General features: G+C 42.4%; 1 protein-coding gene across 3 annotated transcripts in view; it reads right to left on the bottom strand.

Annotated features, from left to right (window-relative positions):
• Positions 1–15,679, bottom strand: part of ECPAS (Ecm29 proteasome adaptor and scaffold) — an 87,523-nt gene that overhangs the window by 26,806 nt on the left and 45,038 nt on the right. For all 3 annotated transcript variants that reach the window (XM_054031501.1, XM_054031498.1, XM_054031500.1), the window contains exons 18-30: positions 15,370–15,601; positions 14,434–14,525; positions 12,327–12,461; positions 10,392–10,557; positions 9,737–9,909; positions 8,674–8,775; positions 6,856–6,979; positions 5,617–5,762; positions 4,393–4,447; positions 3,641–3,755; positions 2,520–2,585; positions 2,087–2,204; positions 11–178 (exon numbers count right to left, since the gene is read on the bottom strand). In XM_054031501.1, coding sequence (XP_053887476.1) covers positions 11–178; positions 2,087–2,204; positions 2,520–2,585; positions 3,641–3,755; positions 4,393–4,447; positions 5,617–5,762; positions 6,856–6,979; positions 8,674–8,775; positions 9,737–9,909; positions 10,392–10,557; positions 12,327–12,461; positions 14,434–14,525; positions 15,370–15,601 — 1,692 coding nt within the window. The remainder of the gene's footprint in view (positions 1–10; positions 179–2,086; positions 2,205–2,519; positions 2,586–3,640; positions 3,756–4,392; positions 4,448–5,616; positions 5,763–6,855; positions 6,980–8,673; positions 8,776–9,736; positions 9,910–10,391; positions 10,558–12,326; positions 12,462–14,433; positions 14,526–15,369; positions 15,602–15,679) is intronic.

Raw genomic sequence — 15,679 nt, 5'->3', positions numbered from 1 at the left:
GCTCACTCACTGCAGATTTGTCGGTGACAAGCGCGTTCCAAATGCTGGTCATAGCCTGTCGAATGCCCATGTTGGGGTCAAACTGGTAACGATAGAGACGGGGAACCAGCTGGGGCAAAAACGGAGCCAGTTGCTCTCCAGCCTTTGTAGCGATCACGTTGAAACCAAACGCTGCTCCCTAAAATGAAGAAGAATGGATGTATTTGATTCGCTTCAGCAGACAAGTGCATCTATTTTACTCGTTTAGGGCCCAATCCTGGGCCCACTGACGTCAATGGCAAAGCTTCCACAGAAGTAAGCAATGTAGGATCAGATCCCTGTCACACCCCTGATTTGTCATCGCTTAGTTACATTCCCTATGTCATCTGATTAGTATTAAAGTGAAGCCAAATATTGACCTTAAGGACCAATCCCACAGCTTTGAGTCACACAATCAGCCTCCCAACAGGTGATGCAGCGAATTTGCAGGGAAGGGAGGATAACTTAATAATGTAGCACATATTCTCTCTCCCTCACTCCTTTTCATTTTGAGGCATCTCCTCAGCCCTCCTATCTAGAGATGGTGAGTGAGGGGGGTATAAATCTGTGCAGCAGTGAGCATTACAATAAGCAGCAGATTTTCCAAAGAAAATGTGTTCCCAAAAGGAATCAGCCACGTAGGAGTTTTCAAAAAGGACTTTTTAAAACAAATAAAAATCTAAGGTTAAAAGGAGAGAGAGAGAGAGAGAGAGAGCGCGCGCGCTTCTCTGCATTTCTTTAAAATGCTTGGGATTACTGCTTTGTATTTATCACGGTTTAGAGGAACTCAAATGGCACTCCTTCATCAGCCCTTCTGTAGTCAGAAAGGGGGACTGTCAACCCTCATGATTTTTTGAAAAGCATGGCAAGTAAATACAAAGAAGCTCCCTCTTCATTTCCCCTGCTGGGGCAGCGATCTAAGATCAGTGACAAACCATAAGGCTACTTGGAACAGGGGGGCAGAATCTATGACCCCGCTGAGGAAGGAGTGCTCTTCTGCTAGCAGACATTAGAATCCAGCATAAAGTTGCTGTGTACATTCTGCTGACTCATTACAGCAAGTGCAGCTTGTTAACTCCCCCAGGCTATAAGAGAAAGGTGTGACTCTCCGGTTATAGGAATCGAAGGGCAGAGATAGGGAGGTCCTGCAGGAAACACTGAATAGTCAAGCTTTGGAAGAAAGCTTAGGCAGAGGCTTACGTTCTGCTTAAAGTGGAGATTCCAGTAAAGCCAAATCCTAGCAAGGGGGCACGTGACGAACTTGTGCAGAGCGGACAGGTTATTTGAAGCACGCAGCAGCGCTGCCTGCTCGGTTGTTAAAACAACTTATTTTGTATTTCAAATGGGCTAATGAAAAAGGATGTCACATTAATCAAATCTTAATTAAAAAAAGTTAAAATAAACAAAAACATTTTTTAAAAATGAGTTCGAATGAATAGGAATGATGGTTATTTGACTTCAGGAAGCATGACAAGTCACATTGTGGCTTTGATAAAGGGTATAATGGCTAAAGAACGTGAGTAGTTGATCTTTTGGTAAATAAAATTAAGAGCAATATTTCAAGGACCGTGATTAAAACAGCTGGTGTGCTGTGACCACTGCTTATCACAATCGTCTCACTGCTACCTCGTGCTCCACCATTCTTTTTGTCAAAGCCACCTGTTTTTTGCCTTAAATTTAGGATTTAAGCTCTTTTTAAAAATATTTGTACAGCAGCTACCACACTGGGCCCTTAGCACCTATTTGTTAGGACAGTACAAATAATCAATAATAATATTAACTATAATTAATTACAGAGTGGAATGTGGAGTGTGGATTCAAGCAATGCAAATAGTATTCATGATTTGTTGGAATAATTGAAGAAATCTGTAATTCACCATTTCACATGCTGGTAGATTCACACTAGAACACAGTATCTATGGCCAGAAATTGCACCCCAATTGTTATAAGAGGAATGATGCAATTATTGGGTGGTTGTTTGTTGGTTTTTTTTGTTTGTTTTGTTTTGTTTTTTTTGTTTTGTTTTTTTACAGCTCACATAGGTATCTGCATTGTTGTATCAAGTTACCTTGCGCGAGTTCCACATGGCATGGTGGTTGGCCAGATTCATGAATTTGTACACCAGGTCTGGCTGGCTGAGGTCACTAGCCAGTGAACAAAGCTCCTTGTAGGTAGAGAGACCCTGACTTGGGAAGGCAAGAAGGAAAAATTAGCGTCGCTTTTCAGTCACAGACAGCGCCATCATACCTATAACTCCACAGAGTCAAGTCATACCTTGGACCAGAATTCAGTAAGTAATTCAGCTAAGATATAAACATGTGTCCAATCAGTACTACAGAGAAAGAGCTATAGTAACTATTAGAGAGGTAACAAGAGTAACGCAATCAAAATTCTAGACAAATAAAAACTGAGGAAGGATTTACAAGAAGAGCATGTGGCTCTAGAACAGCAGTTCGGTGCAGAATTGCACCTGTCTCATGGAAAGTCATCACTTAACGTACCCATCTGGGGTTTTGCCAAGGGCTCCCTGGAACACCACTGTTTCTCCAGTCACTTCATGTTTGACCCTGGTGATAAAACAGGCCCAGCATTAGCTTTTAGTGACTGTCCGGGAACAGGCTGTCATTCACACGCTGTACATTCGAATACCCATGAATTTGTTTCACTGTATTTGCCTGGTAAATTCTTGTTAGTTGCGACCCAATCCTGTCAACTTATGTGCATGCTTAACCTGACACACTGCGAGGCGTCCCACTGACTCCAGCGAGGCGGAGCATTACCTACGTGTTTAAGTCTTTAAAAGGTCAGGGTCTTGCTGTTCAATTCTAAATTAAAAGATGCAGCGTATATAAACAGCTGCTTTTTACTTCTACCTATATCTGTTCCCAATCACTGGGGCAAGGATCCAAACCCATATTTAGACAAGGTCTCGATCCCATTCCAAAGAACAAAATACTATTTCCATCTGCCTCTTAGTCCCAGCTACCACTGGAATTTTCCCTATATTGCCCCACCCTCCGTTTATGGTCCTCTGAAGTTAGTGGCAACACTCCTATTGATTTCTGTGGGAGTTTTTCTAGCCTTTGTCTAACCTAACTGCTTCCTCCTCTCAGCAGGAGAGCTATCCACTCTACCGTAGAACCATCAATACTTGCTATGTGGTCCTTTTAGCTATAATCAAACATTTTTTAAATATCAAAAATATTAGAAATAACAGCAAAATTTAATTTCCAGCCATTATTCCTAGCTACAGGCAAGCAACGGTACTCCCCTGCAGAGAGCTGCTGGGACTGTAAATAATCCAAAGCAGAAAGGACATTGGACTCTCTTGCACAGAAAAGAAATAGTTCTTCATTAAAACTTGATCAGCACAAGATTACATTTGACCCACAAGGCAAACCCCAAAACACCTTTTTAACTTTTCAACCATTCAGCACAGCTCAATAGGCTACAGTTCATTGTACTTAGTTATCACACACTGTCAGACACGTGGGGAGTAGGTGAAAGTTGATTTCCACCATTCTGATCCTAAGAAACCTCTCTCCACAGACCTGTCATACACACACACACACACACACACAGGAAGTGGTTACACACACTGGAAGTTCTGTGCTCACCGTACCTTTTGCCAGTCATAAGCGTATCAACAAGCGTGGTGACCAGCTCCTGTTGATCTTGTTCACTACCTAGTTCATACACTAGCCCAAGGCCTTTTGAAGCAACGTCTTGGCTAAGTTCTGCAACAGATTTCATACCATAAAAGCCAAGTGTGTAAGTAGTAAGAAAAATACCAATGAAGAGAGACAATTAAAATAGGAGCAAAAGAATGGGATCTATGACATGGTTAAATGACATCAAAGGTGCTGGGGCCTAATCCAAAACCCAGCAAAATCAATAGAAAGACTCCAACTGATTTCTGTTGGCTTTAGATTAGACCCCTAGGCACCATTTCTTCAACTGGATCTATGCAGGTGGACCCCTGTGCTGATTTAAATGGAGCACAGCCAAAGGTCTTGCCCATGTGGATCCAACGGCAGGATTGGAGCCCTGGTACACAAACCAAACAGGGGAGCTCCATTGGTCTCCACTCTACTATAGTCCCAGGAGATGGGGAAAGCATGCCTTCCCATGGAAATTTTGACGTAAATAGGTTAAGGGGGAGAGAAATGTTTCATTTGACATTTCTGCCAACAACAGCATGCACATGTGTCCATTTTCCAGTGAAAATTAATATTTCTACAAACATCTTTCAGTGCTGAATAATAAAGGTTTAGATGGTTTTATGTAACTGCACTGAATAGCAAAAAGATTCTCTCCCCTCTGTTAAGAAACTGTTTGTTCAAAAACAAAGCACATAGATATGGTACTACTTACCATCATTATCAGACAGAACTGAAACAAATGCACTTTGAATCTCCTTGAGATGAGACTGAAAGATGAAAGAACATGTATTTTTTATTCTGGGTTTTTGCCTCCTCTCAATTTCATCTAACAGGGTCTAGCAGATACACTCCAACTATTTCATTGCTGTCACAATTGTAGTTCAAACAGACATTACAAGGACTGCACTCATTTCCTGAGAAGTTAGAAACAGGCCATCTGAAGTTCTGAGCTAATAATACTTTGCATTCATCGAACATCTTCCCTCCAACCTCAAAGCAATTTACTAAGTAACATAAGTGTTACTCCCTTTTTCCAGATGGGGAAAGAAAGGATGCGGGGGAGGAGGGAAGATGCAGGAGGGGGAGTGTCAAGTAACTTGTCCAAGGCTGCAAAGTGAGTAAGTCAGAAAGAGAACCCCAAACTCCTAACCCCTGTGCTAATCAGAAGATCGTATTGCCTCCTTGAAGCCCCATTATGGAGATGAGAACTCTGCAAAAATAACCTGATATGGGGTAACTGTGCCAGTTTGAAATTTAGTAATAGTTTAAACCTATGTAGCATCTTTCATTCCAAAGCATTTTGTCAACTATGTACAGGCACCTTGCTGCTGAAATTCAGCCACCTTGGGATGGAAGGTGGCAGCCAACTGGCTCATCATTGCCTATTGCATCAGAGTGGTGGGGAGAGGAAGTTTTGGCCAAAACCACTGGGGTAAACTCCTGTATTTAGGCAGAGGACCAGAGGATCTTTAGTGGTCATACAGAGTGGACAGGCCCTCAGTTTTAAGGTCTCATCCAAAAGATCCCAAATGCAATATTAGTTTATCTGCCTTTGGAGGGCAGAATTGACCCTGCTGGGATTTGAACCTGTGGTTCCAAGTAGTCTGGAAATTTCCAAACTGGTTTATTCTTAGAGATTTAATGTTCTGCAACGAGAAATCCTTTAAAATGCCAGTGACACCAACCCCCTTTGCCTAAGAGAACAGGTCTTTGGTGCCATATCCTGCAGCCCTTATGGAAACAAAACCCACAATGACTTCAGTGGAAGTTAAGAGGCCTATTAAGGCTGTAGGACTCCAGGAGCAGTATCATCCCAGCGACACAGGGCATGCAGGTGTCACATGAAGATCTCAGCGAGTACATAAGGAAGGAAAGAGGCAACAGCAGCGAGGGGAGAGAAGGAAGGCGGCAAAGCAAGACAGAGGCAGGTTGTCACCTTAATTTCTTTGTGTGTGCTCAGCTTCTTCACCAGTGACAAAAGCCAGATGCAGGCTGCCTGCCTGATGTGGGGGTTAGGGCTGACAATGTGCTTATTCAAAATGAGGTCCAAAACCCAGGGGACCACGTCATTCACTTTCACATCTGTTTGGATGGAATAAAAAGATGAGGAACATTACATCGACACTGAAACACACACGTGCTTATTGTCCTGAACGCATTCAATCAACTCATAGATAGCTCTTCATTATGGTGTAAGCCCTCACCCTGCACCCTCAGCACTGCCTACTCATTAAAAGGCCCTGCGGGAGACAACGGGAGTTTTGCATGAGTAAGGACTGCTAAATAGGCACCTCTTGGCCCAGTCTTAAAATATCCTTGGCTAAGATTCTGAACATCCGGTAAAAACGCACAACAATCCTTGGACTAATAGGAATGGTGCAGACTATGCCTGAATGTGTTAGTGTTTTATTAGTACCCAAATTCCCCAGAGGGACTCAACCTAGCTTCTACCTGATCCTGCAAACACATATACATGTACTTAACACCAGGCACAATTGAGATCAATGGGACTACTCATACCTATAAAGTTAAGCACGTATGCAAGCGTTTGCAGGAATGGGGCCTAAGATTGAACCTATGGTTTTTGTAGGCAGCATTTTTCATGCTCACTTTCTTCCATATCCAAAAATCCGATTAGCGAACAAAATGTGCACTAGGGTGCATAAAATCGGGTAGATATCCAAGTCCATGCACACGCAAATGCAGTTTGTTCATAGCAATCCAAGCGTGTGTATACAAAACCTCCGGCAGGAAAAACCAAAGATTCCGTTTTAAAGTCTGGGAAATTTGGCTCTAACTGTTTTAGAGGACTTATACATATTAGATATGAAACAAGCGTGGGAGAGCAGAATAAATGATCAAAGTGTAAAGCAGTTAATTGTAGATTAGTAAGAAGCGGATTTAAACAGCACACACTTCAAAAATCTTTTCATTGAAAAATATCAAGAGACAGACTGGTCAAACGGGGGGAAAAGCCACTAAATAGTAAAAAAACAGGCAAACGGACCGGTGAAGGGCCCAAACCTGCAAGGTACGGAGCACCACCTGGGAACTGCTAAGAGCCTCCAACTCCCACCAACTAGAATCAGTGTCCCAGAAGTGCTCAACTCCATGTAGGACAGGGCCCTCAGGTTCTTCATTCCACCTCCAAATCTCCCACCTCACCAATGCATACCTGCAGGAGGAGTATACTCTTCCTCGGTGACCATCCAAGCATCACGGGCAGCCACTGAGCTGGTGCCTATTGCAGCACTGGTAATGGCTTCACCAACGGTGAACTGAAGTTCTATTTGCTTGGCCTGGAAAATACAATAGGTCCTTGCTAAATAATCACCTTGTTACTGACCAACCCCAACAATTCTCCCCCCAGTACTGCCGCAGTCAAGTGGCATTTTGCAGAGATTTTCAAAGCTCCCTAGTTTGGATGCGCAGCTGCCCGTTAAAATTGACGGCAATTCAGTGCACAAACCCCCACGGCAACTTTGAAAACCTCAGGCTTTTACTTTCACAAAATGCTTTATGGAATATTTGACAGCCTGCTATAAAGTCATTAACACGGTTCTGCGTTTGTCCAAACCAGGGAACAAAGGTGATGCAGCGTCCTGGACTGAAAAACAAAAGGTTTATTCACTTTATTCAGCAAGCCCAGTCGTTGGTGTGAAATATTGAGGTTTTATTGTACTAGGCAGAAGTCAAATAAAAGATTCCCCTACCCACCACTTCAGGGAACAAACTGCTGTTAAATGTTCTATCCAGACACACTGAAAAGCTGAGTAGCACATTCTAACTTCAAGAGATGGAAAGAAATTCTTTTCCACTCACCAGGGACACGCGAGTAAGATTTAGCTTTGTTCTGTGTCCCTCTACCACTTCCTCTCTATTCCTTTTACCTGCATCAGGCGCAGAACAGGCACGGAACTTTGCTACTCATTTAATTTATATATACATAATTTTTTTTACTATGACATGTAGCCCATAGGCTTAATTTTCAAAGCCGCTGAGCACCTGCAGTTCCCATTGACTTCAATTAGAGTAATAGCTTCTCAGTTCTTGGCAGAATCAGTCCCTTAGCTTATTGTCTTTCCAAATTAGTTTCCTGCAAGCTCACATAAATCTTTGTGCTCAAGTAAACATTTTATACAGGAAGCTCTCCTGTCCTCGGAAAAGTTCTAGGAAGAGAAGCGCTGCATTTTGACAGGCCCACTTTGAAGATACAAACAGGATGACCTTGTCATTTTTGTTGCTTTTACAATCATGTCATATTACAGGGCTTGGCCATGGCAGCATATTTTATATTCACTAGTCACTTCTGTATTTGCTAACTGCTCAATGTGATTATGATCAACTGAGAAAGGGAAAACCAACATGCAAATGCAGAACACTACCCTAATGTGCAAGAAGTTTTTCATTCTCCCTTCCAGCATCTCATTCAGTAAATTAGCAACTCTGAAATACTGTGCAGAATGGAACAAAATACATTTCCAATATAGAGCAGAGTTCCGGGATTAACAAAACAAAATTGCTGATTTTTTCTAAAATGCTTAATTCAGCTGAGCTACGCCACTCAACGTCTTTCCAATACAATTTCTTTGTTTAAAATTTGTCACAGGAACAAGATATTTTGACATTCAATGTGCATCTTTAGTAATTTTAAAAGACCAGATTTTCAGAAGTGGCCTCTAAAAGCGCCCGTTAACGCAAGCACTTACACCCGTGCTTAACTTTACAGACGTAAGCAGTCCCATTGACAATATGTATGTAAGTGTTTATGGGACTGGGAGAGAAAACTGAGGCCACAGGTTTTACATACACAAAACTTCTCTTCACCCTCTACCAGCCTGCTTGCAAATAGAAAGAACAGATATGAAAAATGGAATGAGTCACTTCAAAGAGCAGCTCCCATTTCCCTTTGTAAATGTGGCCCAAAGTATTCAGAAAGCCAATACTAATTGAAACGCTCATTGTGGTGTAAGGGAGAACGTTAGTGCCTTACCTCCACAGAATCCATTAGTCCTTGCAACAGTAGTTTCTGGTGGGGAAAGTCTCCATCTCCCACTGGAAAGTAACCCAGTGTTTGTATCGCTCGTTCTTTCATCTTAAAAATAGAATCACAAGATTTTACTCATAAACCCAGCAGGCACTTTTTCAACATAGATGCCTCCTAATTTGAAATCCAGAGCTTTTATTATTACTCTTTCACGCCTTCCCACTGAGTTTAATCACAAGCTGTCATAGATTCCTAGAAATCAGAGATGGGAAAAACCTACTAGGTCATGCAGTACATCCTCCTGCCAACGTATAACTTTTCCCTACAGCACAGCACTAGCTGGATTAAAAAAAAATCACTGGAAAATGACCCAAGTGGTGGAGTTTCCCCTCATTCTATTTGAGGTCCGGTCCAGAGCCTAGTCCCTTTCACACAGTACTGTTAGAGAAGTTCTTCCTGATTTTCAGCCACAATATCCCATTTTCTACACTCGGAGGGCGGGGGGAGGAATCAATCTAAGTTACGCAACTTCAGCTACGTGAATAACGCAGCTGAAGTCAACGTACTTAGATCGACTTACCGTGGTGTCTTCACCCCGGTGAGTCGACTGCTGCCACTCCCCTGTCCACTCCGCCTGTGCCTCTCACCGAGCTGGGAGTACAGAAATCAACGGGAGAGCGCTCGGGGGTCAATTTATCGCGTCTAGACTAGACACGATAAATTGACCCCCGCTAAATCGATCCCTGCCCGCCAATCTGTCAGGTAGTGAAGACATACCCTCAGTTTCATCCCAAGAAGATAAAAACACAAAAACTATTATTCATTCAAGGGATTTTCTAACAGCCTTTGACCTAGCTCTCCTACACTGAAGCCAAGGGTAAAACTCCTATTGACTTCAGTGGGAGCAGAGTTAAACCAAGGCTGAGCACTTTTTGAAAATGTCATCACCAAGGCTGTAAGGGTGATGTCTCTCTTAACTTGATAGGTAATCGCGTTAGCCTCACTTTAACCCGAAACAAACAAGAACAAATATGCCAGAAACAAAATTAACAAACCAAAAAAATCTTGCCTTATTTGTTTCCTTGCCAGAAGGGATTCTGGTCAGTAAACTTTCAACAAGATGCAGCTTTGTAAACCCGGTGCCTTCGTTGGGAATTGGCAAGGGGCCGTTCCTGCCAATTTCCCCCAGTGCTGTACAAGCAGCAACTGCCAGGAGCGGAGAGGTGCTGTCCAAAAAGGAACCTACAGAGAAGCAACAGGATGACTTGGTTTTTGGCTCTACAACCTGACTGCAGTCAGAAGTATAATCTTAAAAAAAAAAAAAAAAAAAAAAAAGAGGCCAGGTTTTGCTCTCCTGTATAACAGAGAGAATCAGGAGTGAAGGCAGAGTAACCATAAAGTAAAACCTATTTAAGTGAGAAGAATATACCACAAACGTACACCTGTGTGCACCTGCTGGTCTCTCACATGGGAGTCTATTTCTTAATTAATATTGGAGTAGTGAGCATTGTTTACACCTGATCAGACAACAGAGATGGAGACAGTCTTAAAGACTGGCAAATCCATCAGACAGGTGTTACTCAGCATCAAGGCCACTGTCAGTTCATGCAGCCAACCTGAGAAATATCCTGAACCAGCTGTGACTGGATACTATGCTTATATAGATTCTCATGTCAAGAACCATCAATGCCAAGGTGCAATACAATAGCCAAGAGTGAAGTTACCTATTGTTTCTGTTGTGGTCTTTATGAGCTGGTCTTGTTCTGGCATGACAACAATATTTGGCTCTTCAATGTCATGCATCTCCATCATTCTGGTTTTCCTTTTGGCCAGGTACCTTCCTACTGTGAATCCCAAAGCCAACAAGGATCCATGTTGGATCTCCGGGTTCTACAGACAATACCAACATGGTAGGAAATCTACAGACACAATCATGCATTTTACATAAAGCGTACATGAAAAGACAGATGTATAGGTAGGCCCGCTGGAAAGGTACAGCACGAAAATTCTGAGGTATAGCCCAGCCTATGGGGTTTTCCATAGGTTGTCGGTACTGTCAATGTTTTCTCCCCTGGAAGCCTAAATTGTGGAGATTTTCAATAGCTAAGGGATTTAGGAGCTCAAGACACACAGAAGGTCACTGGGACCTCCACTCCTAAATTGCTTAGGATCTTTTGAAAACTTCCCCCTCAAGTTACCAGGAGAAAAAAAAAAAAAACACATCCGTAATCCTTTAGTTTATAACTATATCCTTCCGAATGTGAGCAGTGCGGTCTTCCCCAGTTTGCACATACAAGAGACTGAAACAAGGGGCCAAGCTCTGCTCTTGCTTACTCCAGATAAAATCCCTTCAATTCAGTGGAGTTACTCAAAATTCACAAGTGAGTGCACAATCTGGTCCCATCATTCTAGATAAGGTTAAAGCAAGAACATTAATTATTTCAGCGTTGATCTTTGTATTAGAATTGTCTAGCTAATGTCTTGTTCTGGATTCAGAATCCAGTAGTCTGGATTAATTTGAAAGGATACTCTGCAGGAATAAGGCTTCAAGATTTAAAAGATGCAAACAACAGAACTGCATTTTTTTTTTTTAATGTTTTTGTTTGATCCTCAACATACTACTGTAAAAAGGAAGGGGAAAGAGTAGATCTAGGGGGGACTGGAAGATCTCAAAGACAGAATTAAAGTTCTCATAAAAAGTATTTCTTTTAAGAGAGAACTGAGTAAAATAAAGACTATTTTGTTTCTAATGTCTCAGCTTAGCTTTAAACCTGGGAGTAGTCCCATTTGACTTCAAAAAGAACATGGTGTTAAGGTACTAGTAAAATAGCAGATTACTGAGATCTACGTAGGGATTAAAATCAAAATAGTTCTTTGGGGAAAGGATCTAACTCTTTCCTGAGACTGCGGTAGGTGAGTCGCATCAAGAAAATTATTTGCCTGATTTCTTTGGGGGGAGGGAGGGAGGCTGAATTCCTCATTGTTTGCAATCCCTTTAGTCAAGGAACTCAGGTAAGCGCCAGATCTATGAATATTGAGAGGAGGAGAGGGGCTCAGAGGGAAGGAAGGAAACCCCATCTAGTAGTGAGAACAGTCGTGGGAGGTGAAGGCTGTGGACCATAAAACCATGCCCTACCTAGCAAAGGTTGCTGGGTAGGAGAAGCTTTCACTGGCCAGCGGTGAAGGGAGGGAGGGAGCTATGGCTTAGCCAGGGGAAGGGCAATGAGTGACCAGCTAAATACTTCCTAAAATCTGTGCTTACCTTTAATTGCTCATCAATAAAAACAAAACTTATACCTGCTGGAGGTAGCTGGTGCAACCCATTATCATGCAATAGAACGATGACTGTTTAACTGACTAAACTTCTTAATAATGGTTCCTACCTGTCCTGGTTGTGCTCAGGAGAAATGTCAAATATTGACTGAGTATAGTTTCAATTATTTATTTACTTAGAAAAGCTGTTCTGCTCAAATATAGCAACATTTTTTTCCTACCTCCAACAAGAAACTAACTAATTCAATGGTGCTTTTCCATTTTTTTTTTTTTTTTTTAAATCAGTAAGTAATAAATTCTGGACGGCTAGAAGATTAACATCTTCAATTAAAATGTCCCAATTAAAAAAAAAAAATACATGAAATGGATAAAGAGAATGTAATTACATGATTGTCTTTTGCTGTCTTGATCAGTTGCTGTACAGAGGACTTCAGTTCATTTCCAGACATTGTAGACAACACTACAGAATACAATAGTGCTGCCAGCTCACGCATCTCTTCCTTGTTAGTATTCATCAGACTCTAAGTTAAAAAAAAAAAAAAAAAGAACACAACGACAAAGATGGAACATACTTCACTGATGTTCTACCTTTAATACAGTAGCACACCGTTCAGATGCAACTGCCCACCTACACTCCATATTTTACTCTAAAGTTTTTTTTACCCTTGGAGTATTATTATCATCACTAAGTAACTTGCTTAGGACCCAGTTCAGCAAAGCACTCATGTGCTTAGGTTTAAGCATGAATAGTCCTATTGCCCTCAAGGGGACTACTCACATGTTTACAGTTAGCATGGTGCTTAAATGCTTTGCTGAATCAGGCATTTAAAGAAGAAATTTCATGTTCCCCAGCCATAGGGAGCTAATAAGTGCATGGAATTGTACAAGACAACAATTCCATAGTGCCACAGAGTAGGTTTTCCTTTCGTTTGCTCTTTCCTCTTCACTTAATAAAAAGAAAAAGAGCTGAAGAGATTAAACCTACTTAATGCAAAGGCTGCAAATGTCAGACACAGAAGTCAAGAAATGGAAAAGTCACAGTTCTCACAGCAACATTAATTCACCCATGTTGTTTGTATGTGGTATTTTTTTTTTTTTTTTTTTTTTTATTACCTAGACTGTTAAAAAGGTCTGGTTATTATGGCAACATTAGCATAACAAACATAATATAAACATTTGTTTCCTGACTTGTGTTTCTAAGTTTATAACCTTACTATTTGCATTTAACTCCACACACACGCTTGTGTGTGTGTGTGTGTGTGTGTGTGTGTGTGTGTGTGTGTGTGTGTAGCAAGAGAGAAATGCAAAAAGTAGGGGTATAAACTTAAACAACATTCTTAGGTCACCTGAATCCTTTCATCTGAATTTTGTGTACATACACACACACTGCCCCCAAATGGAAGGATTCAGGTGGCCTGAGAGTATGGGGGGAGGGGGAGGATTCAGGTGACCTGAGAGTATGGGGGGAGGGGGAGGGGAAGAGGGAGCCAAAAAAAATAAGTTTATCACTACCAGAATACTGCCAATGGAGTTATATAGCGTGATTCAAAACTTACAGCAGTATATTAGACTGCCCTCCACCTACCCACCTCAAGAGAGCTGCCAGAGCAGTTCCTCTCACTGGTAGATTTTTACAGGGTGAAGTCAGACCCATGAACTACCAGAGAACAGAACTACTCTGACAGAAGTGAAAGATCTGGCCCTCAGGGTATGTCTACACTGCACTAAGACACCGGCAACTGGCCCATGTCAGGTGACTTGGGCTTGCGGGGATCTGGCTATGGGGCTGTTTAATTGCTGTGTAGAGGTTTGGCTTGGCCATTAGGCTGGGATATGGAACCCAGGAGGGGGAGGGTCCCAGAGCCTGGGCTCTAACGCAAGCCTGAATGTCTACACTGCAGTGAAACAGCCCTGTAGCCCAAGCCTGAGTCAGCTGTCACAGGCCAGTCACAGCTGTTTAACTGCCGTGTAGACATAACCCTCAGAGTCTACCAATGTGAGGAACACAGGGTATGTCTACACTGTGGCTGGGAACGTGCTCTCCAGCACAAGTAGATAGACAGGCGCTAGCTCTGCTTGAGCTAGCACACTAAAAATAGCCATGTAGCTGGGGGTAGCATGGGCAGCAGCTTGGGCATGTACTTGAGTGGCTAGCCCGAGCCACCGCCAGTGCTATCCCCGGCTACAATGGGAAGCACACTCTCAGCTGCAGTATAGATGTACACTTAGTAGCATCAATTCCTACCTAAAACTATGACTTAGCAAACATATACCCGATCACAGAGTAATGAACTGAAAGAGAGAGAACTCTTTGAACAGTGCAAACGAAACCCGCAATAGACATAGGAAATAAAAATGCTGCAAAAAAGAATCTCTCACTCCTCAAGATAGTACTGATCATCTAATCGGCTACCTGGAAAATTATTAGGTCTTGAAATGCCAGATTTTGCAAAGGTGAACAGAAAAAAAAATCCACATGTGTATGCAACGTACCTTTATCCAATCTATTTTGTCTGCAAATCTGGTAGCTAGTTTTTCTGGATACACCGAAACAACTTCTAGAAGACAGTACATGACTGGCAAACCTAAAGAGTAATTAAAGAATCAAGTTTCAGAAAATGAAATACAATTTTTTCTATTTACAACTAATGGAAAAAACAGGCAGATAATGCTGCATCAAACAGTTTAATGCAAATTTAAAAATATCTCAGATAATATGGAATGTCAAAGTCATAACTTTATTTCTGAGTACTCTCTCTCTTATGGATGTCAGACAGGCAAATAGTTAGTATGTGAATGCATATTTCTAGTAAACGGTTTTAAAGGTACACCAGTAGTTTGTGTCGAAACTTTAAATTGCCTCCGATAGCTGATGAAGAGTGTCATTCTATCAGGGCACAGGCACGGACTTTTGTTTTTGCCCGTGGGTGCTCCCCTCCCCTCCCCTGTGAGTGGTGGGCGGGGCCTCGGAGGGAAGAGGCGGGACAGGGGCACTGGCAGGGCCTCAGGGGGCAGGCCACAGTCCAGGCATCGGGGCACACAAAAGATTAATCCAGCCCTGTGGGTGCCGAGCACCCCTTACTTTTTTCAGTGGGTGCTTGAGCCCCGGAGCACCCATGGAGTTGGCGCCTATGTACAAGGGAACTGTTCAGGTGTGCAAAGACTGTAATAAACACTGACAATGACCTGGAAATTCTGACACCCCAACCTTGTGGCGCTCTCTCTCTCCTTAACCCCTTTCACAATTGTGTGCGAGGGAATAATTCTAAACCACAAACTGGGATAGGACAGTTTGGGTTAGTTCTCATTACAACCTATGGTTCACTGAAGCGAAGTTCAGGGTATTGAGTATGCTTGGCCAACGCTCGTTCATAAGTTATAGAAAGAGCTTTTCTTCTTTCCTCAGCACCATGGCCTATGGTTCCTCACCTCCAACACCAGACAACAGCTGCTGAAGAAGGCCAATATAGATTTGCACTGGGTTGGTTTCTCCACTTTTTGAGGAAGATGACGATGAGGAGGAAGATATGAAGTTGCCAGACAGCAGGTTTCTGATATAACGGCCAATTGCTGGAGCATGGTCTTGCATGTCAGCTAAGTTCTGAGAGGATGGCACCACACCTGCGCTATGAGCAAGACACATTCGCAGGTACAGGACTATCTAAACAGAGAAGAGAACAAGATAGGGTTAAAGGTATTTCACAGGGAAACAGGAGTCAGATCCAGCCGTCAACCCCTC

Source organism: Malaclemys terrapin, chromosome 6 (assembly GCF_027887155.1).
Source record: "Malaclemys terrapin pileata isolate rMalTer1 chromosome 6, rMalTer1.hap1, whole genome shotgun sequence".
Lineage (NCBI taxonomy): Eukaryota > Metazoa > Chordata > Testudines > Emydidae > Malaclemys > Malaclemys terrapin.
The sequence above is the reverse complement of the archived record's forward strand: the minus strand, read 5'-3'. Positions and strand labels throughout refer to the sequence as shown.